A 20,893-nucleotide genomic window follows, 5' to 3' on the forward strand; every position below is an offset into this window, starting at 1 on the left:
TGTTTTTTTTTTTTGTTTGTTTGTTTGTTTTTGCTAAAGTAGACACAAACAGAACCCTTTCAGCTTTTATTACCATAAAACCTTGTAGAAATACTGTTCATTAACCCTTCCCTCCCTTACTGCCCTGCTGCTGCCGCAGATATCTTTTAATAAAAACCATTTACCTTGCTGGAATCTAAAAAGTGGAGAAACGAAGTTGGAAATTATACTATTTTGTAATTAGTGTAAAGCAGATGTGTCCACTTTGTTGGTTGTAAATATAAATAACAGAACTGTCACTGAAAGGGCCAGCCTTAAAATAATATTTGTTGATAATAAAATGCTAAGAGGTATCCACTCCAGAGTCAACTGTTTTTGTCTGAGTCAACGTTCCATTGTTCATCATTGTACACCAACAAAAATAATAATACTTGGTACTGTATGTGCTCTTTCTCATTTAAATGCCCCTTTCCAATATTTGCATATAAACTCAAAATTATGAAATGTCAGACACCTAATTAACCAACTAGGGATTAATATATCAGAATGACGTAGTGTTTAAAAAACGAGCAGGAGTGGTTTTAGACCCAATAAAACACGTGCTGCGAGTTTTTTGAATGGCTTCAAAAACATTCTTGGAAAAGCGTGTGTCAATAGAGCTCAAAACAATTATGCTTTTGTGAATGTTGGAAATTAGCATACGAGAAAAACACCGCATACTAATGAGGAGTGCTTTATCAGCTGATAAAACACCGCATACTAATAAGGAGGAGATTTATTATCTAAAGTCACTGCACGTGATGTATTATTGACCATTTGATAAGTCAATGGGCTGATGAATTATTAATGAGTTTTTGAAATCAGATATCCAAACCCCAAGAAGTCAAGGGTTGGAAAAAACAAAGTACAGCCATTATGTTTTTCACCAACTTTGAGATAATTGGATTCCTGATGAAGCACCTCTTCCAGGTGTTTGATATAATAAAATCTTCTCAAACAATTTATAACTTTTGGAGAAATTCCAAGCATTAGTTCACAAACTTTTATGAGAATTCAGTAGAAAAAAAAACTTTACTCCATGTTAGAGGGAATTCATCCTACAGCTGTGCAATGTACATGTATCTTCATAACTACACATAGCCTTTCTGAAATTTTCTCATGTAGTTAACTCTTCCTAACTCCTTGTTGGAGGGAATTCACCCTACACCTGTGCAATATATCTTCATAACTACACACAGCCTTTCTGAAATTTTCTCATGCACTTGAATGGTCCTTAAACCCAGTCAGTTTGTCTAACACTACCCTGTGCAATACAGAAAACCTCTCAACACATTCACCAAAAAACTCAGTTATGGACGACTTTGAGAAAGTCATCTAGTAATTTGACACTAGCTGTACTACTATACTGCACAGTGTGTGTCAGAGACAGGTGGTGTTGAGAAATTCAGAACTGTTACTGCAAATTAGGCAAATTTGTAGCTATTACTATAATTACTGGAAGGAGACCACAAAATGAAAGGTTTTAGTGAGAAAATAGGCAGTATCATTTTATTTAACAACGCACCTAAAAAACAAGCTTATTTGCATATTAATTTTACAGACTCTTTAAAATATCCTTGACAATCTCGTACCCAGAGTCCTCAGGCTCTTTGACCAGCGGTTGGTCGCCAGGAGAGACTCTAGGGTACTGGAATTTTATTACCGCTGGATTTCTGTGGTAAAACAATGCAAGACAATACGCCAATCAAAAAATTAAATTAAATTTTTTCGAATTCTCCACAGTCTCTTCTGGTGCCCACCCGCTGACCAAAAAGCCCGAGGACTCTGGGAACGAGATTGGATCCTTGATTGAAAAGTACACAAAACTTACAGTCAATCCACATCACTCGTGACCAGCATTTCCAAGAATGAAATGAACATTTGAATTCCTCTTTGTAATATTGATGTCCGGCATTTGAATATAATGTTGAACATTTGTCTGGAAATCTTTCCAAAAAAGATGCATTAACTGAAAAAAAAAATTCAAAATACTTGGGAAACAATAAATTGTTATTCTTGAAAACTATACTTAATGCTGTAATGTAAAGAAAAATTCATAGCTTTATACTGTTAATAAACTAGGAAAATTTCTACTGCAGGAACTCTGAAATCTTGCTGCCAATGTTCAAAACTGAAATGTAAATTTCAAAACTCAGCTGAAATTGCAAAAGTACTGGTCATGCGTGACGTGGCTAGACTGTAAATAGAAGAAATACCCTTGCAGTTATTTACGCAACTTAATAAGCAGTTGTGAAAAGCAAAAAACCAGGCTTGAAAACCCTCCTTCCGTACACAAGTCCATTGTATGGTAATCATACAATTTAACTGCTACCCTCCAATATTTACAGTAAAAAGTCACTCTGAAGTCAGTGTAACATGAGTAATTTCTGCCTCTGACCATAATCTCATTGGCATACCCCAAAAGTGTACTCCACTAGAGACATACACTTGTGACCCTGATTTGTGTCGATACAATCCTGCAAAGTAAGGTTGTCCAACAAGGTGCCACAGATGTTCAGGGAATAACTGTCCCCCATGCGTATGGCCAGTGAGAACAAGATCAACTCTGTGACTGTCCAAGGCTAGTTTAGCTACCTTGGGTTGATGAGCTAGAAGAATGGTTGGAGTACTGTGATCTATTCCATTTAGTGCCTTGCTAATGTCAGTGCCATGATGTCCTGATCTGAAAATAAGCAGAAATCTAATTTACTTTAATTTATAATAAACCCTTCTCCAAAAGTGGGGGCAACAGATTTAAATGAGTTAAAATTGAACTGAATGAAAAACTGATACCAGCACTGGAAAGAGCACCTTTACTTTAGTAACCTTTCAAAGTTTCAGCATATTAGGTGTCATATCAGCTTAGGAAATGTAAGATGAAATTTGACAAATTTACAGACGTTTGTATGACTGGGGGTATACGTCATACCTCCAGTCATACAAACGTCTGTAAATTTTCTCATTTTTCAACTTACATTTTCTCAGCTGATATCACACCTGATATGCTGAAACTTTGCAGGGTTACTAAAGTAAAAGTGCTCTTTCTAGTACTGGTATACGTTTTTAATTTTAACTTATTTGAATTTTCTGCCGCCATTTTAGAGAAGGGTCTATTACTTTCCAATCATGATGGCGAAGAAAACACTATCTGACCCTGACATCACTTGTGGGGTACAAGCACACCATTTTCCACCATTTTATAGACAAGAAATGAAATATTATTGGTCAGATTTTTAATCCTGCATCTTTTATTTTCACAGGAATGTCTCTGAAACTTCACCTCTCATGTTGTGCATAAACAAACTAATAATTTTAAAACCATCTTTTTTTCTTTTTGGGCCGTTTGAGGTGCAAATGCTGTTAAACTTCTAAACCCTAACAGTGGTCAACATCAAATTTCTCCTGATAACAACAATGCTTATTCAACCCCTGAGGTCATGAAAATTGAGGATATGATCACACAAGGTGAATTTACTTGATATTTTAATAATTTCTCCCCAGTACTTCTATAGGAAACGTATGGGAACAAGATAGGAAAATTAATTTATTTTGTTCTTTGATATTAGGGGTTAAAGGGTTAATAAAAGCAACATTTTGGGTAGTTCTCCTTAATGAAATTGCTTTTGTTTTTTTTAAGGAAATACAAACCTACACAGGAATGTCACTAAGAGCCAGCTACCGGTGAATTTGACTGTCTCAAAGAGATCTTACTGCCGGCCGAAATTTCAACAGAATACAAATTCTTGAGGCTAAGTTTAAAGGTTGCACAGTCCAAAAGAGCCAGCTGGGTTTATTAATGAGTCTGCTGAGGTTTTTCATAGCTTAAAATCCCTGCTACAGAAAAGAGCAACCAACGCTTCAGATTTCTTTTGTGAATGGAACAGGAACCAATTACTCAAGCAAAGCATTTGTGGTCGTAAACAAATGAAATCTGTCAAGTGTCGGTTCCTCTTTTGTGTTAAGGTCACTCTCAAAACATGAATATTTTGGAAAAGACATTACAATTTTGGATGGCCAGTGAAAATGTATATTAAACATTAGAGACTAGTTGAGCAATGAAATTTCCCTGTATTTCCCATCACACAGCAACAACAGTTATTTGATTGTGGCAGTGCTTAGGTGACAAGTGCTTAGATAGCTAACCTGAGAAATCTACCCTCTATATCATCTACCCCAGCAAGACAAAGCTTTGCCTGAGGTTTGTTTGGATATGTTAGAAGAACATGAGAATTATGAAGTGGTGTCACACCAAGGTATTCCAATTCCTTTAGCCAGCCATCAACATCACCAGTGTAGTACTCATGATTCCCTTTCAAGAAAGACAACAGCAAGAAAATCCATATTCATTGATTAGAACAGGAAGAAAAAAACACTTACATACACAGCGACAACACCTCTGTTTGTACCTATCAGGGGGATGTCGCAGTCAAAGTGAATTTAACCACATCTGAAAACCAAGATAATCATTCTACTTTCATTCAGCCTATGAGAGCAAATGACTTTTCCAGCTTTTGTCTCTGTGACCCACCCAAGTCTTTCCTTTACATTCCATTAAAAATTACTTTTATTGAATCATTCCCATCACTTTTGGCTCACAATAAATGGGTATTTTAGTGGCTTCCACAGAGTGTTTCTTTCATCCACTGTTTTCCGATTGAATTGGAATTTGGGAAACCAATGAGAGTACCCGGATTAAAAATCCTTGGAGCAAGGACGAGGGTCAACGCAAAACTCAACCCACACACGGTGTCAAAACTGAGAATTAATTTTTGTTTTTTTTTTGTTTTTTGTTTTGGCAACATTTGTAGACTGTAGACTTACCCTGTCCTAAGGCCTAGATCAGATTGCAGATATGAACTAAGCACAAGCTGTGGGGCTACCACCCTAGGTACCAGAGGTTTTTTGCACATGCTGTGCGGTCTTAGGATCTGCCAGAGGCAAGGGACAAGAAAAAAACCTCTCTTAAACAGGCTTGTCAATCCTTCGGCATCATGTCAAAGCAACAGCTCTCAATCTGCAAAAGAGGCTTTACGCATGGTTCAACACTGAACAAATTTTTCATACCTGTCACATAGTATACACCATATCTTGCTCGTAATTTAAGCAATGGTTTAACTGCCTGACGAATCTGATAAACAGTGGCATCCACCAAGTCTCCAGTGATAGCCACAGCATCAGGATTCAACTGATTTGTTGTCTTAACCACCCTATCCAGCATTGTCCGACCAACCGTAGGTCCAACATGTAAATCAGGCAGCTGCACAATGGTAAAGCCATTAAATTCCGCTGGAAGATTTTTCAGTGGTATTTTTATCTCTTTCACCAAGGGTTCCTTAAGGCCGTTCTGCAGTGCCACCACTGCAAGTGTAATCGAAATTATAAGAATTGCGACGATTTGAAATCTTACGTACTGTGTTCTCGAAGGGCTCGAACGAGAACTTAAATTGAAAACACCAAATATCCATGTTAACAAATCGGAAATTGCAGTTGTTGTCGTTAACAAAATTAGCAATCCCAAGCTAGAGTAGGATAAGAGGGAAATCCAGTGAGGCTCCACGCCGGAAAATATGAACCCCAGAACTATACTACCTTGTGATAAACTGAGAACCAATATCACAAATATCAAAAGAACTCTGTTTAGAAATGACGGATGGTTGAACAACGGAGAACACAGTCGAATCCACACGTATCTTGCAGAAAAAAACATCACCGACTGCATAGTTATCAAACATTGAATTAGGATAAGTTTGTACTTGATTTTCTCGTTGAGGTTTAAAAAGGAGGTTCCCAAGATCGAGACGACATTTATGCTGGCAATCGCACTAACAGCAACAAGAACTCTATCAACTTTTGAGCTCTTTCCTGACGCCATCTTGAAATAATTTCTGCCTTAGGCCTCACGCGGTTTTTAACTTTACTTCCTAGTTTCCATGCCTAATTAGCCTGCAGTGCAGCCGTTTTTCATGGGAGAGCGCTGAAATAATAAATTTAGTTCGCGTATTTGAAGGAGGCGTCTCCCTCCTTTGACTCGCTCCAGCCCTCTCGCGCTTCCTCGCCCAAGATGACAGCAACGAAGGATTATTCAGCGCTCCCGCTCCAAAAATACGCCTGCATTGCAGGACATTGCAGGCTAATGCCTATTATTAAAAACTGAATAATTGTTTAATGCAATTCGAGGGATTTGATTGGCTTAGCGGCCATGGTATATGAGCCATTATACCATGGCCGAGAAATGGCGGCCATTAAATTGTCTGCTGGTTATTCTTGCACATCGAAATCAGTAAGATCTAGCAATATTTCTTGATTGTTTTTAATAAAACAATTATTCCACTTGCGCTTGTTGGATATGGAATGATTATAGCCAACTCGGCGCTACGCGCCTCGTTGGCTAGCTATCTATTTAACAAATAGATTCCATTTTGCCGTGCGTCTGCACTCTGATAACGCACAGATGACGTCAAAACGTGGTGAGAACAAAGAAGTACGCTACGAGCCGCAGGCGAGTAGGGTGACTGATGTTCTCACCACGTTTTGACGTCCTCTGTGCATTATCAGAGTACAGACCCACGGCAAAATGGAATCTATTTGTTTTATACAATAACCAAGACATTTCAACACTTTTCGTGAGCGAACATCGCGTTGCCTGAGCTGAGTCAAAAACTTTCCAGCAAACTCGGTTTTAGACTGCTACACACACGCAATTGTGATCGTCTAAATTAGAGTATAATCCGAAAGAATTTCACATGTTCACTAACAATATTTTCAAAACTAACCTTTATTCCAGAAGGAAATCCTGACCCCAAAATATTACAGCGCTAGCATGTTAGTCGCTTCACTGCGATTTGTAATCGATTACTCGCCATTACCGGATTTCTATCGGCGACATATTTCGACAAATATTTGCTTCCTTTTCACGTCACAACAAAGTTCTAGCTTTTTTTATCCTGGTTGAGGTAACTCTCAACGGTCTTTGTCCAATTTTTTATTGGGCAGTTTTCCTTTCGTGTGAAAATTTGCCTGTGTTTGTCCGCTACTCGCAAAAACAGTTTGCAAAACTTTGTTGACCAGTCACTCTGGCTGGACTCTAGACTTTGATCACGTGCGCCGGTCACACCACTCGATGACGTCAATCGTGCGTCTATACTCTAATCACACACTCCTCTAGACCAATCAAAACGCGAGTTTTACACAGTTCATTGTATAACATCTCATATCCAACGCGCGCTCGTGGAATAATTGTTAAATAGACCCTGACTCGTCCCCAGTCGCCTTTATACAGCCCGCGGCAAAGGGAAGCGTGCTGTGGGGGAGGTGGGGTTGTAGCATTTTCTCCCTTCCCATCGCAACTTGCGCTCCCCGCTTCCTGCGCTTTCCTTTGCCGCGGGCTGTATGAAGACGACTGGGGACGAGTCAGTAATAGTATCAGAGAAAAACAAGTACCATCCGAAAAATGTCGATTTTGCTTGTTTGTTTCAAATCGTCACGCGTCAATGAACAGAGACGTGTAGTCTGCCGATCACATGCTCAATCGAAATCACATGCGCAATCGATAAACTGCACACGGCCTCAAGCAGAATGTCAGTATTCTTTAACTGCTGCGTCATTGAGACGAAGCACTGACTTCTGCGAATGAATGTTGGGTTTCTCCGACCCGTTTACCAAAATAGATGGAGATGAATCAGGCTGTTTGGTGTAAAATTCGAACCGGGATCACAAGTCTTATCTTGTTTACTTCCATGCTTTCAAATTCTCTCTTAAACTCGTTTTGTTGCTCGAATTTAACTTAATTTGTTGTCTTCATTTTAAGTCATCGAGATCGACAACATGCAATTTACAAGGGTTGTTTATTACAATTAGCAAAATTTTCATCTCTTGCCTTCGAAAAATATCACCTCGGACTTAGCTGCATCTTTAGTGCCTTTCGGAATTGCATTTTCTTTCATCCTATTTACTTCTTTTTCAGAAATGTCAACAAATAGCTAAGCGGCCATTTTTGAAACTTAGTGGTCCCGCTATAATCACCTCGCGCGAGGTGATTATAGCAGGATATGACGCAATCCTCGACCAATCAGATCAACAGAATCTCTATAATCACCTGAGTAATTATACTAATGAAATTTATTGGGTATTTCCCAGACTACCTTTCGGCCTTGTCACGTACGGTTTTACGCCTTTTAGGAACAACCTCTGTCGAAACAGCTGTATATATACTAAAAGACAACAACAGCAACAACCAATACAACTTCAAGTTAAAGTAGCTGCATAATTTACAAATTTGATCCTTTGATCATTTGATGTTTGACCGCGGTTAATGCAAAAACAAGCGGGGTCTTTTTCTCAGACGGGTTTGGTTTTATTACGGAAAAGAAACGTTCTCTTCCTGCCTTGATGATCCTAGTTCCTGTAGCACATTGCATGATACGCAAGGTCGCACTTTCTCCAATATCTACGCATAAAATACCACTAGAAGTTAGATCCAGGACTGATCAAGGACAAATGCTTAGAAAAAAGGTCTACAAAGGTACTGATTCGGCACTCGCATAGGTTAAAGCCATCCCTTCACTCCCTTGTTCCAAATCTGTGCTCTTCTCGCCGGCTCAATCTCTCCTTTTGTTCCTCCCTGCTCAGTCTTTTACTATACTATAGAGCTGTAAAACAATCGACAAAAGACAACTGAGATTTCATCATATCGACTTTCTGCCGTTTACAGCTGGATATGCCAGGAAAGAAGCCCAAGTTCACGCATATATGCGACTTCTTAAAGAAAGGTAATGGCTGGTGGATTGTGGGAACTGAATTGAGGGTCACGAGGGTGCATCACCCCGCGATATAATTCAGATGAAATTGTTCAAACGAAATGTAAAAAAAAAAAAAAAAGAAACAGAATATCATTTAATTTTTTAACCAGACTTTCTGGGTGTTCACACCGCTTACTATGCATTTAGCCTGAGTATCCAGTTCGGGCTTTTCGGGGAGAGTAGTGCTCTCCCCCTCTCCCTTACGAAGGTCTGATACTCAGGTTACTTAATTAACATTAAACAAACCTCCCTAACTTTTGGCTGGAAATCATCTGCTAACATTTGAAAAAAGTTTTCCGAAAATTATCCTCCGTTCTGACCAGATAATAGGCTGATTTAGCAACAGAACGGGAACGCCATTTGAGGACGCGAGAGCGCGCGGAATAGTCTGGACGCGAGTCTATTTCGACTATATATGGGCAGTCTTGATGCGCGCGCCGTTGTCAATTGACGTTCCCGTTCTGTTCCTAAATCAGCCTATTCAAAGAGATAAAAGGAGTCATGCAGAGTCAGAGCGTCACATCTTCCAGACAGTATGTTGATTTTGGAAAACACAAACATTACTCAATGGTCCAACCATTCACTGTGAACATTCGTTCCCTATTGAATTTTGTGGCAAAACAAAAACAAAAGCCCCCCCCCCCCCCCCCATCAAAAAAAAAAAAAGAAAGAAAGAAAAAAAGAAAAGAAAAAAACGAACAAAAACAACAAAACAAACAAAAAGTGACTCTTCTCCAGTACTCGTCGACCAATTAGTTCGCAGATTTTGAAACTGCAAACGAGCTTTCAAACCGTCCACGTCTCAAACCAAAATAAATGCATTTGGGGTTCAATGGCGGAACGTGGAACAGAGAGGAACGTTGCTAAAACGAATCTTCCTCTGTTTTCGCTCGAGGAAGTGCAGCAACACAACACAGAGAAAGATGCCTGGGTAATACACCGTGGCAATGTGTACGATGTTAGCGAATTCCTTGAACGCCATCCCGGCGGCAAGGATATTTTGCTTGCGTACGCGGGGCAGGATGTGACAACATTGATGACTCAGGATGATCTCCACAAACACACAACGTTTGCGTACGGCTGGCTTGGAAAGTATCTGATAGGGCGTTTAAAAGGCGATGTAAGTAGAGCTTTCTGACTGGAAAGCCATGTTTTCTTTAAAATAATTATTGTTGTTTAACGCAAGAACAACTAACAAAAGAACAACAAACAATACATGCAAGCTCTGCATCACAGTGAATTTGTTTTGCCCTGTGGTGTAAATTTCGTACACTTGATCATTTTCATTGCTACTTCTCTGTAACTATGGGATTTTTACGTTGTGTTCAGTTAAATGCTTTGACTTAGATTTCATCCCGCGATAATCAACTTTATTATTTTATTCATAACTGAATGCCAGGGGATTGTTAATGCATAAACGTTTACACCTAACTGTTCCTCATTTAAAAGTTTATTGTAGTGCCCGACTAATTTACATGTTAAATTACGTTGAAATTAAATTAAGAAAATGCTTGAATATTGGAGCATTGGATGAACGAAAACAGAACCAGAAAGGAATTTTCACTGCCCTAGAAGTGAACACATTTTACATAGCCTCGACGTATTCTCATTATGATACAACGCACGTCATCAAAAGTTTATCAGTTTTAGTATAGATTGGATAAAGTTTTTCAAGTCTTGGGCGTTTTCATTTTATTTCTGTTTGCATTGTTATTAAGCGAAAACATTTCGTAGGACAAGAAACTTGGTGATATAAATGGCATCATTTGCGCAGTTAAAAAATATCAGTTACTGTTCACGTGATGCAACATATTCGCCAAAATAAGGATCAGCTTGAAAAACAAACCCTCTCAACGCAGTATGATAGGGTTTCCATGCTTCATTGAAGATTCAAATGACAAAAACCTTTGGCAGAAAATATGTAAATAATTGCCAAAATTGCATTGCCAAATGTTTGTATCACTGTTCTGGCACAAATAGGGCATTGTTATTGCCTATTGTAATTTAGTCTCCTGTTTTACACTGGTTGCAGCTAAGACCCAAGGGATGGACTCTTAGAGATTCAGATGTAAAGAATTAAGATTGAAATAAATTTTGAAATTAATTTTTATTAGCTTTATTCTCAATACTGGTTCTGGTATCATAGGATTTTTCATAACAAGATGGCCATGCGGCAACACTGTCGCCATGCCTCTAAAAATGAGTAAACACTCAATGTTGGACTGGTGCATCTATAATTGTATTATGTTCTAAGGTGTTTATAAAAAAGATGGCATATAGCCAGTTGGAATTCTTTCTTTCTCCGCACTTGTAACCTTGCCTCCTGAGCTGCCCTGGGTACTCTTCCTCCATACCCCTTGGGGTAGCATTTTTTATATACCAGTTCTGTGTATCCGTCTTTATACTTTGTTGCTTGGTTTTGTGTACGTAATCTTTCTTCTTCTCAAAGATGCTAGCTCTATAGCTACGCTCAAATTCGAGTTGAAATAAAGTTTATGTAACTATATAATGTGTGTATGGCACATATCCATGTAGCTTGTTTATTCGAAACCACCTCAGTATTAAAACATGTTTCTGTCTGAATACAAACTTTGTCAGTCTTTTTCTAATCTAAAACCACCTCATTAAAGCAGCCAATTTCTGTGGCTAGATGGTGATGGGGTTCAATGGTTATTTCTGATCACTTGTAACTGTTATCTACTGTAAGTTGTAACAACAGAGATTCTGATTTTTCTCTTGGGCGCGATTTCGCGAAATTGACTTAAAATCGCGAAGGATCGCGTAATTTGCTCATTTCCGTGTGATTCCGTGAAATTCGTAGGAAAAACACCTACATGACAAAACATAAACTCTTTTGTGACTTATTTGAAAACTGGACAAATATTTTTTCGTACCTGAACCTCTGAAAAACCTTTGAAAACCATTCAAAACACGCCGTTGTCATCGCGTTCCATGCCTCTAAAAAACGGGCAGCCACGCCTTCGGCATGCAGGGAGTTTTAAGAGCGCATCCGCGTAAGAACCACTCACTCAAATTTGGGTTGAAAATAGATCTCCTTTATATTTTCTGCACAAGACAAGCAACATAGGCAATGAACAAAAATGGTGTTTTGGGCTGATTCACTTGTTCTATTTTTTTGAGTTTTTTTTATAGCTACTTCAAATAGCACATAAAATTGAAAATTACAACAAGATTTTGGGGCCTCTCCAAAGTCACTTAAAAATTACACATTCAGTACCCAAAACCCAAAACATGAAAATACGTTTGCTACATTTTGATGCAACGTTCAATGATAAATACAGGAAGAGGGACTTGCTATAGAGACTGTCTTAATTTTATGTACAAGAATGAAAATGCCCCTTAGGTGAAATAAAATGATTCAAATTGATCATCAGGCTAAGAGCGCGAGTTTGCTTGTAGTTTTTCTTTAAACCGTCTGAGTGCTATCCGATTGCTTAGATAACCCAACCCCTTTTCTATGCTCTGCTTTCGGAGAATAAGACAGGTAGGCAATATGTTAATTTCAGTATGTTGAGAAAAAACTCCATTCCATAGTAGTTGAATTACCTATGCTAAAATATACTTTTCGCCGTATTGGTGGAGTGGAAACGCTTCTATATTTTCTTTCAGACAGAAGAACAATTTCATCAGTCCTGATCTGAACAACATCCAAAAGCTGGATGCAAAGCTTCGAACAGTGTTTAACGCTATGCATGCATTTAATGAATATTGACCAAGAATGCGTGACGGGTGACTAGATCTACCCGAGTCGGTAGTAAAATAATACGAGGAATACTTGGCACAATATTTTGGCTTACGATTTAGACCAGTTTTTAATTGTTCTTATTTCATCTCACAATGATCGAAAACTTCATCGAAAGAATCTTAAACGCACTTTAACGCTAGTGTGATTTTCTGTAGTCTTATACATAAAGTTGAATTTTTGGCAACTTACTCGGAATTTTTTGCTCTTCAAACTGAAGAGCGCCCACAACGTTTAATCACTATAATTGCGGTTAAGCCTTAGTACTAGAGACTGATGAAAGTCATTGCTCAAGCTGAGGTCCCACCTTTGAGAAAAATCGATTTATTTAAAGGCTCCATTGGCAAAAATGGAGAAGGCGACTTTTAGCGGTTGAGACAAAAAATCAAATCTTTGCTTCCCTTTCATAAAGACAAACAGTTTTTAGTTATTTGGAAAGAGGAAACAATAATCTATTAATCCTAAAAGAATTAAGCTGTTTTACTGAATGTGTAATTTTTAAGCGACTTTGGAGTGACCCAAAAAATCTTGTGTTAATTTTCGATTTTCTGTGCTATTTGAGGTAGGTATAAAAAAATTCCCAAAAAAATAAAACAAGCGAATCAGCCCAAACAAACACCTTTTTTGTTCATTGTACATGTTGCTTGTCTTGTGTAGAAAATATAAAGGAAATCTAAATTTTCTATTGAAGTTTGAGTGAGTGGTTCTTACGCGGACGCGCTCTTAAATCTAAAGCAATTGCCAGTTGGCTCATAAAAGCTGGCCAATTGTACAATTGTAATCATATGTAGGTTCTTTTTCCTCAGAGATTTTTAATTTTTGTCTCGTATTTTTCTGCTTTTATACTACTTGAGCAACTGCATTGTATTTTTGCATTAAATTTCAGATAGACTTATTAATTAGGCGCTCAATACATTGACTGTATAAATTTCATTTAACTATGTGTGACAAGGAAAAATAAGATTAATAAACGGCGTAATTTGCCACGCAATAGACCTCTTCTGCCGCGCAATTTGCTATTTCCCCATATATTTTTTTTCGTGAAATGTCAGAAGCCCTGTAACAAAATACAAGCTTGACTGGTTCTCATTTTACCATCCTTAAATTTTAAATATGTCTTCTTAATTTCAGGAAAATGACAAAGAATTTGACTCAACCAATGGAGAGAATCTTCCCATGGATGGATGGCGAGAGGTATGTTTGAAAATTCTTTCTTATGGGTTTTTGTTTGCCATAACTGTTGTTTATTTTTAAGCATGATAGGTAAGTTCAAGAAAGGAGAGAGTGCATGGATGAATACCAAGTTTTGAGGGATTTACATTGTATATGACTTTATGATTAATAATTATAAAATATTTAGCCAAGTCTAAAATCAGAGCTCCGCACTATTTTCTTTTTAATACCGGTAAATTTAATGAGAATGAAATAAATCCTTTTGTTTTACTTTTTGTTGATTTGCAAAAAATGTTATTGCTTTGTTTATAGTGGATGTGACTCGACTCAATGATGGGAAACAAATAATCGAAATTTAACAGAACGGGTTAAAATCCCAACTGGCGAATGAGGATTAGGTGCATTTCTGGACATAAGTGCTGGCAGGGGGTAGGCAGGTTTCTTACTTACCCGGGAGGCTAAGGAGTTTTACTAGGTGCTACCAAGAACAACTCCAGGAAGCAGCTAGAGAGGGACTTGAACCCGGAACGTACTACCTCCAGATTACAAATCTAACATCCTTACTGCTCGACCATGCCACCTCCCTTAAATGTGTAAAATTGCAGCTGTGGGGTTATTTCCATGTGTCCCTTATTACTTAATGGTCCCCAGTCGCAGTAAAATTCAAAAAAATAAGCCCCTTCAAGAATTCATAAGAATCCAAATATCCGATGCAAATAGAATGCTTAGATACTAAGCTGTGCAAAGATGCAACTTCCATGGCAAGATCAATGTTCATTCTATTTCACTGTGATCTGTGTAATAACTTAGTTTATAATCTGTTTTCAAATCATTTCAGGAGCTTATTGATTGGAACAAAGCAATACTACCACAAGTTGGAAAGCTTGGCCCAGACTACCTAAACTGGGTTCATTTTCCAGTCGACCGACCTTTGAGACTCTTTAAGTCCGACTTTTTGGAGTTCTTTTCAACAACACCATGGTATGTTGTACCAATCATCTGGATACCAACGATGCTGTACGTATGTCATATGGCCATTCAAGATTTGAGAGCAAGGAATGGAATTGAGAACTTTGATGCATATTTTCTGGATTCAGAGGCCAAGGTTTTCTTTGTCTTCTCTATTCTGTTCCTGTGCGGCGTTCTTATCTGGTCACTGATTGAATACTACTTGCATCGCTTCTTGTTTCACCTGATCAACCATGTTCCTGCTGATGACCCATTTTGGATTACCATTCACTTTCTTCTTCATGGACAACACCATAAGGTAGAGTAAGTTATGATTGTTGTAATTTTATGGCTGAGAGCATAACCTACCTAAATGACTTTTCAGATGACCTTTTAGTGTTTTAGGTCAGACTCACTGGCGAGTTGTATGTGGCCTTTAATTCCTTCAGGAAACATTGCTCCACTGCAATCAAAACCTAAGATTATGGGCAATATCTCTGTTTTTATCACAAAATAAAGCAAAAAGCAGCGGATAAACCATTTATTGGAGCAATGTTTGATGAATTTTTGCTTTGAATTTCTCCAAGAATTAATTAATGGTTTGAGGAGCTATATCAAAAATGAAAGAATGTTTCATCTGATTTCCAAATACGTCGAAGTTCATTTAAAAAGAACTTGAATTGGCTGGTGGCGCCTCTTTCTTCAAATTGTTTCTCAGTGTTTGTAAATTGGATAAAACACTCTTCTTGTGCTTGGTATATTACTTCTCAGACACACCTATTATCCCAAACGAATTTGCCATAATCTGATTTCAAGATAATGGTTGTGTTACTTTGATATTGATCAGCTGAGCTGGTGCTGACACAAGTGTCAACAGGCTTCTTTTGAGATATTACAAAGCTGCTGCCTAACACAAACCCGGTAGCCTGGGGGCACCAAAGAAATAATTTGCTCTGGGCGCCTAAATTTTTTGCATCAAAAACTAAACATTTCGCAGGTTGGGCTCCTAACTTCTTGGCTATTAGCCTTGTGGGCTCTGTGAAAATTTTTTTAGGCAATGGTTAGCTTTGTATTAAAATTCTGCTTGAATGCAAGGCCTATAGGATGCAGAAATGAACAAACATGATTATTATTTATTCACTTTCCTTTGAAACTTCATAATTTGTGAAGCTAAGCTGATTAATATCTAGTTCTCAGGAAAAAGCCGATTTCTACATACAAACATATACCTTATATCAAGAACCTTTGGTTTTATCCACCGAGTTGATAACTTAAGGTAATTTGGCTACTGTAAAGAGATTTGAAGAAGGGCTAAATAAGTGTTCCAAACATCAGCACTCGCATCTCTTTGCGGTTGTTGGGAATTGCCTCCAAGATTTAAAGCCCAACACACTCACACGAAATCCCGTATTGTTTCTTTATTTTTCACCACGAAGATCTCTCCCTAAGGTCTTACAAAGGTTTTCCTTCTGATGTCTTCTATTGTCTTTCCTATCACTATCAATCATCTGGTCTTGGGTTTCAATTAAAAGGTTCCAAAGTTCAAGGCTATTCGATTTCCACGCGTTGTCTGTCACTTAACACCTCCTCAAATCACATCGCTTATAATCAAAACAAAGACAAAATCACGTAATCTGCAACAAGGATCAATCCTAACGACACATCGCATAATTCCCGACACGGTAGCTAAATTAGTTATCTGCAACTCTGTTGACAAATCCCTTGAACATTCATGAATTTCCATTCCCCACCGACACACACTACCACAGCTTATTTTTTGGAAACTAACCCCCTTATATACGTTTTTCAGCTTATTATGTATGCTTTAATACTTTTTAAAAGCAGTTTATATAGTTAAAATACTAGTTTTCACAACTGTGCTACTATTTTAAAATCAGGTTCCTTTTGATAGCGGAAGACTGGTCTTTCCTCCATTACTAGCTGGGGTATTGGCAACAATGTTCTACTATATGTTTACTGTCCTGATGCCATTAGCTATTGGAAGAAGTACGTTTGCAGGTGTCTTGCTGGGCTACATCTGCTATGATCTCATGCATTATTACCTACATCATGGATCTCCGACGCCTGGGAGCTATCTTCACCAACTGAAAAGATACCATGTGTCACACCATTTTGAGGACCAACAGAAAGGTGTGTTAATCAAAGGCTCCTGTGAGCCAACTCGTGATTGCAGATGACACATCAGTAATTGAAATTAAAACACTACACTACCTTGAAAGCTAAAAGAAATTATATCTTTGCCCGATCATGTTACGGGAAATAACCATTCTTGTCCTAAAATGATTGTAAACTTATTCCCTACACATTGAATATGGTTATTCTGATGCGCCGATTAAAAAATCTTCACGTGTTTTATATTCAAAGTTCATGCCGACACTTCATTAATTAAATTTTTAAATTCAATTATTTTTAAATTCTTTAAAAAAACACCACACTTTGTGGGAAAACGAAAACCTTATAACTTTGCTCAGATTTAACGAAAAATTTGCATTCTTGCACTAAAATGATTGTCAAATTATGCTCTACAGATTGAATTAGATTATTCTGATGCACCGTGAAAAATAATTCTCGTGTTTTTTCCACTAACTGAATTTAAAACACTGCAGTTCTTTTTTTAAAAAAATTTAATAAAATCATAAATGGAACAAAAATTTCTTAGCCGTTAATGCTTGATTTCCGCTGTTGAAACTATCGAGCATCCCTTAGAAGTTTGTTTTTCGATTCACCGTTTCCAAGAGGTATGTTTCCGTTTCGAAGACGCAAAATTCGCTCATTCCGACAAGCGCCAGAGTGAAATTCCGCTACATTACGATTACTCGTTCACTGTGCATGCCTGAAAGTTAACAACACGAACCAACCAACCAACCAACCAACCAAGTGAAAACCCCACCATCGCTATAACTCGTTCATTGCGCATGCGCGCATTCACAAGTTAAAAATGAAAGAAAATGTTTAAAACATTTTGTACCACAGAAGTACTGTGTAATAAATTTGATCCACAGACTTGTATGTCAGTGCCACGTCTCATGGTTGTACAGTCTTTTTTTTTTTTTTGGGGGGGGGGTATTTGGAAAAGTTAATCACTTATATAAACACCTGATATTGCAAACTTGATAAAGGTCCAAAACACGTTGCCACATCAAGCTAAAAAATATAGTTCACATGTTGCAAACTGTCAACAAATTACAGTAGCTTGTTGACGAACCAGCTTGCATTTACAACAACAGCAAAATCAAACTTGTACCCTCGATTAATAGTGCATCACAGTGCACAAATGTGTAATCAAATGCTACATTTCTGTAACTTTGCGACAAAATATTTAATATTGCTGAGTGTGAATTACCAGTACCAAATGTAAAGGACACAAATTTGTAGACTCCAACCCAAAGAAACCATTGTTTGTCGTTTAAGCGATAGTTTGCTGATGGCAAACAAAATATTGTCCAGAGTACCTGGACAACAACTCTTTGTTTTAAAATGTTACATTTGCCTCAAAATATTGATACTAGTGTTGCTCCTTAAATCCCCTCAATATGCCACAGACATATTGCATAATAAGTAGTACATGGCAGAATTGTTGTAATCCAAGTTGGGCTTCAGTGGAGCTGAGCATCTATTAGCCAGACATTAAAAGTATAGATCAGTGGCATCTTGAAATCTTAAATTTAGACTTAAAACTGTTAAACATAAGGCGCATTTTTTACATATCCTCAAAAGAAGATGGGTTTCCCATTAAATCGGGCCACTGAGGTACCTTCTCAGTGAATAAAACATTGATTGTAATTTCACAGGACTGAATACCACTGGTCAGTTTTGCTTATCTGGATAATTATCCAGGTTTGAATATTCTATATAAACCTCCCTTCACCATGAATCCTATTGAATTCATATGACATTTATATTAATTGGGTCGTTAATAATTATTATGTTTGGAGGGGGTGGGAGTTTTAGCGCAAGAAGAATATTCTTTTGAGTATGCATGTGATTCATTTCACACTTGGGCATTCAAACAGACAGTTTGATAGAAAGAGTGTACTGTTTGTCATATACGTATCAAAAAGCACCTGTGTTACTTACCAAATCTACGGCAGTTTTCTATGGTCTATACTCTTATAGACCATAAAATGACGTCAAAAAATGTTCAAAACTCAAGTGGAACCACGAGCCGCAGGCGAGTGGTTTCACTGCCAAGTTTTGGACATTATATGGCGTCATTTTATGGTCTATAAGAGTATAGACCATAGAAAACTGCCGTCGATTTGTTTTTTACAATAACATGGAAAAAGTACGAGCGGAATTGGCTATTTTTCCGTTGAGAAAGCGCGCGCGTTACATCTGACGTCATTTTTATTGTCTGTACTCTTATAGACAATAGCTACGAGCCAATCAGCGCGCGAGAATTTGGACAGTTTTTGTAAAAATGTGATTGTTATGTTTTAAAATTAAAATATTTAACAAATCGACGGCAGTTTTCTATGGTCTATAATCTAATAGACCATAAAATGACTTCAAAAATGTTCAAAACTCAAGTGGAACCACGAGCCGCAGGCGAATGGTTTCACTGCCAAGTTTTGGACATTTTATGGCGTCATTTTATGGTCGTCGATTTGTTTTTTCAATAACATGGAAAAAGTACGAGTGAAATTAGCAATTTTTTTCGTTGAGAAAGCGCGCGCGTTACATCTGACGTCATTTTTATTGTCTGTACTCTTATAGACAATATCTGCGAACCAATCAGCGCTCGGGAATGTGGACAGTTATTGTAAAATATTATTTATTAATTAATTAAAATAAAAATTTGTGTTTGTACCATAGGTTTTGGCATTTCCAGCAAGCTGTGGGATTATCCATTTGGCACCTTCCCAGAGAAACTTGTCAAGGCAGCCTAGGATGAATTGAATAATTTGACTTAATAGTTAAGGGTTTTAATTGTTCAACGGTGTTGCAAGGTGTTATACAAATATTTGTAACATAGTAATTTATTGGGTGAAAATAATGTAATTCTTAGAGATTAAGGGAAATTTCTAGATCATTATTACCTCACATGTATCCTATATTTTTTATAGTCTTGCAGCACCTTAACAATTTATATAAAGGAACTGAAGGGTAAACTCTGAAGTTAAAAACCTGGCTACAGCGCTTTAGGCTGCTACCGCGAATAGTAACTAGTAATTACCACCTACCACCTACCGCCCTAGGTACCAGAGGTTTTTCTCGCATGCTGCGAGAGGATTAGCCAGAGGCAAAGGCACTATCAAACAGGCTCGTTACTCCTTCGGCATTATGTCAAAGCAACAGCTCTCGATCTGTTCCAGAGGCTTTACACATGGGTCATAATAAAGACAGTACGAGACTTCAACCAAAACCAGAAAAACTGTGCAAGAAAAGCCTCTGGCACCTACGGTATGGGCCTGCACATTAACTGAGTCTTTATTCAGTTTATTTATTAGACTCAGATTGGGCCAAATCTTGTCCCTACAAACGTTGTATACCACATGCTGTTCAACACTGAACAAATATTTCATACCTGTCACATAGTATACACCATATCTTGCTCGTAACTTGAGCAATGGTTTAACTGCCTGACGAATCTGATAAACAGTGGCATCCACCAAGTCTCCAGTGATAGCCACAGCATCAGGATTCAACTGATTTGTTGTCTTGACCACCCTATCCAACATTGTCCAACCAACCGTAGTTCCAACATGTAAATCAGGCAGCTGCACAATGGTAAAGCCATTAAATTCCGCTGGAAGGTTTTTCATCAAATTTCGTTCAGCCCCCGGGGAAGGTTTGTATTGCAAACCGAAATATCGGGCAAAAATTTGTTGTTTTTTTAAACAAATATATTTCAGTTATTCTAGCTTTTGTTGTTTATTCTATCAAGCTCGTCACCTCCGCCGTTGGGATCAGTCTGCCGTCAGTACTGAGTTAGTATTTTGTGTCAGTAAAGCCGGTGAGGCATCACGCTATCTGGTTTTCAATATACAGCTGTTTCGACAAAGGTTGTCCAAAAAAAAAAAAAGCGTAAAAGCGTACGCGACAACGCCGAAAGGTAGCCTGGGAAACACCCAATAAATTTCAATAAAAGCTCAGAATCCATTATGTCTCGACTGTATAGCAAAGACTTGAGATGGCGGGCAATATGGATCCTGAGCTTTTATTGAAATTT

At 37.9% G+C, this 20,893-nt stretch overlaps 2 protein-coding genes across 4 annotated transcripts; one reads left to right on the top strand and one right to left on the bottom strand.

Moving 5' to 3' along the window:
• Positions 1 to 27: 27 nt before the first annotated feature.
• Positions 28 to 20,761, bottom strand: LOC146453052 (transmembrane protein with metallophosphoesterase domain-like). 3 transcript variants are annotated; one of them, XM_085097088.1, is made up of 3 exons: positions 20,249 to 20,761; positions 4,162 to 4,327; positions 28 to 2,701 (listed from the first exon to the last, which is right to left on the bottom strand). In XM_085097088.1, the coding sequence occupies exons 1-3, from the start codon at positions 20,484 to 20,486 to the stop codon at positions 2,374 to 2,376; spliced, it is 732 nt and encodes a 243-aa protein (XP_084953214.1). In that variant the 5' UTR covers positions 20,487 to 20,761; the 3' UTR covers positions 28 to 2,373. The 3 variants fall into 3 exon arrangements, with proteins under 3 accessions (XP_084953214.1, XP_084953212.1, XP_084953213.1); XM_085097086.1 differs by lacking the exon at positions 20,249 to 20,761 and adding an exon at positions 5,083 to 5,906; XM_085097087.1 differs by lacking the exons at positions 28 to 2,701; positions 20,249 to 20,761 and adding an exon at positions 5,083 to 5,906 and having other exon boundaries at positions 4,188 to 4,946.
• Positions 9,550 to 20,207, top strand: LOC146453053 (fatty acid 2-hydroxylase-like). Its single transcript, XM_085097050.1, has 5 exons — positions 9,550 to 9,936; positions 13,711 to 13,773; positions 14,591 to 15,019; positions 16,599 to 16,851; positions 19,537 to 20,207. The coding sequence occupies exons 1-5, from the start codon at positions 9,649 to 9,651 to the stop codon at positions 19,608 to 19,610; spliced, it is 1,107 nt and encodes a 368-aa protein (XP_084953176.1). The 5' UTR covers positions 9,550 to 9,648; the 3' UTR covers positions 19,611 to 20,207.
• Positions 20,762 to 20,893: the final 132 nt, after the last annotated feature.

Source organism: Pavona decussata, unplaced genomic scaffold, assembly GCF_977016875.1.
Source record: "Pavona decussata unplaced genomic scaffold, jaPavDecu1.1 SCAFFOLD_353, whole genome shotgun sequence".
In the NCBI taxonomy this organism is placed as follows: Eukaryota; Metazoa; Cnidaria; class Anthozoa; order Scleractinia; family Agariciidae; genus Pavona; species Pavona decussata.

What these genes read in the sequence shown, in the direction of transcription:
- LOC146453052 (XM_085097086.1), bottom strand. Translation starts at nt 5,890, where the DNA reads ATGGCGTCAGGAAAGAGCTCAAAAGTTGATAGAGTTCTTGTTGCTGTT. An exon ending in TGGTGTATACTATGTGACAG is followed by an intron (nt 4,328 to 5,082) that starts GTATGAAAAATT and finishes CTTTCTTGAAAG; the next exon opens with GGAATCATGAGTACTACACT. An exon ending in ATAGAGGGTAGATTTCTCAG is followed by an intron (nt 2,702 to 4,161) that starts GTTAGCTATCTA and finishes GCTTATTTTCAG; the next exon opens with ATCAGGACATCATGGCACTG.
- LOC146453053 (XM_085097050.1), top strand. Translation starts at nt 9,649, where the DNA reads ATGGCGGAACGTGGAACAGAGAGGAACGTTGCTAAAACGAATCTTCCT. An exon ending in TAGGGCGTTTAAAAGGCGAT is followed by an intron (nt 9,937 to 13,710) that starts GTAAGTAGAGCT and finishes TCTTAATTTCAG; the next exon opens with GAAAATGACAAAGAATTTGA. An exon ending in CCATGGATGGATGGCGAGAG is followed by an intron (nt 13,774 to 14,590) that starts GTATGTTTGAAA and finishes AAATCATTTCAG; the next exon opens with GAGCTTATTGATTGGAACAA.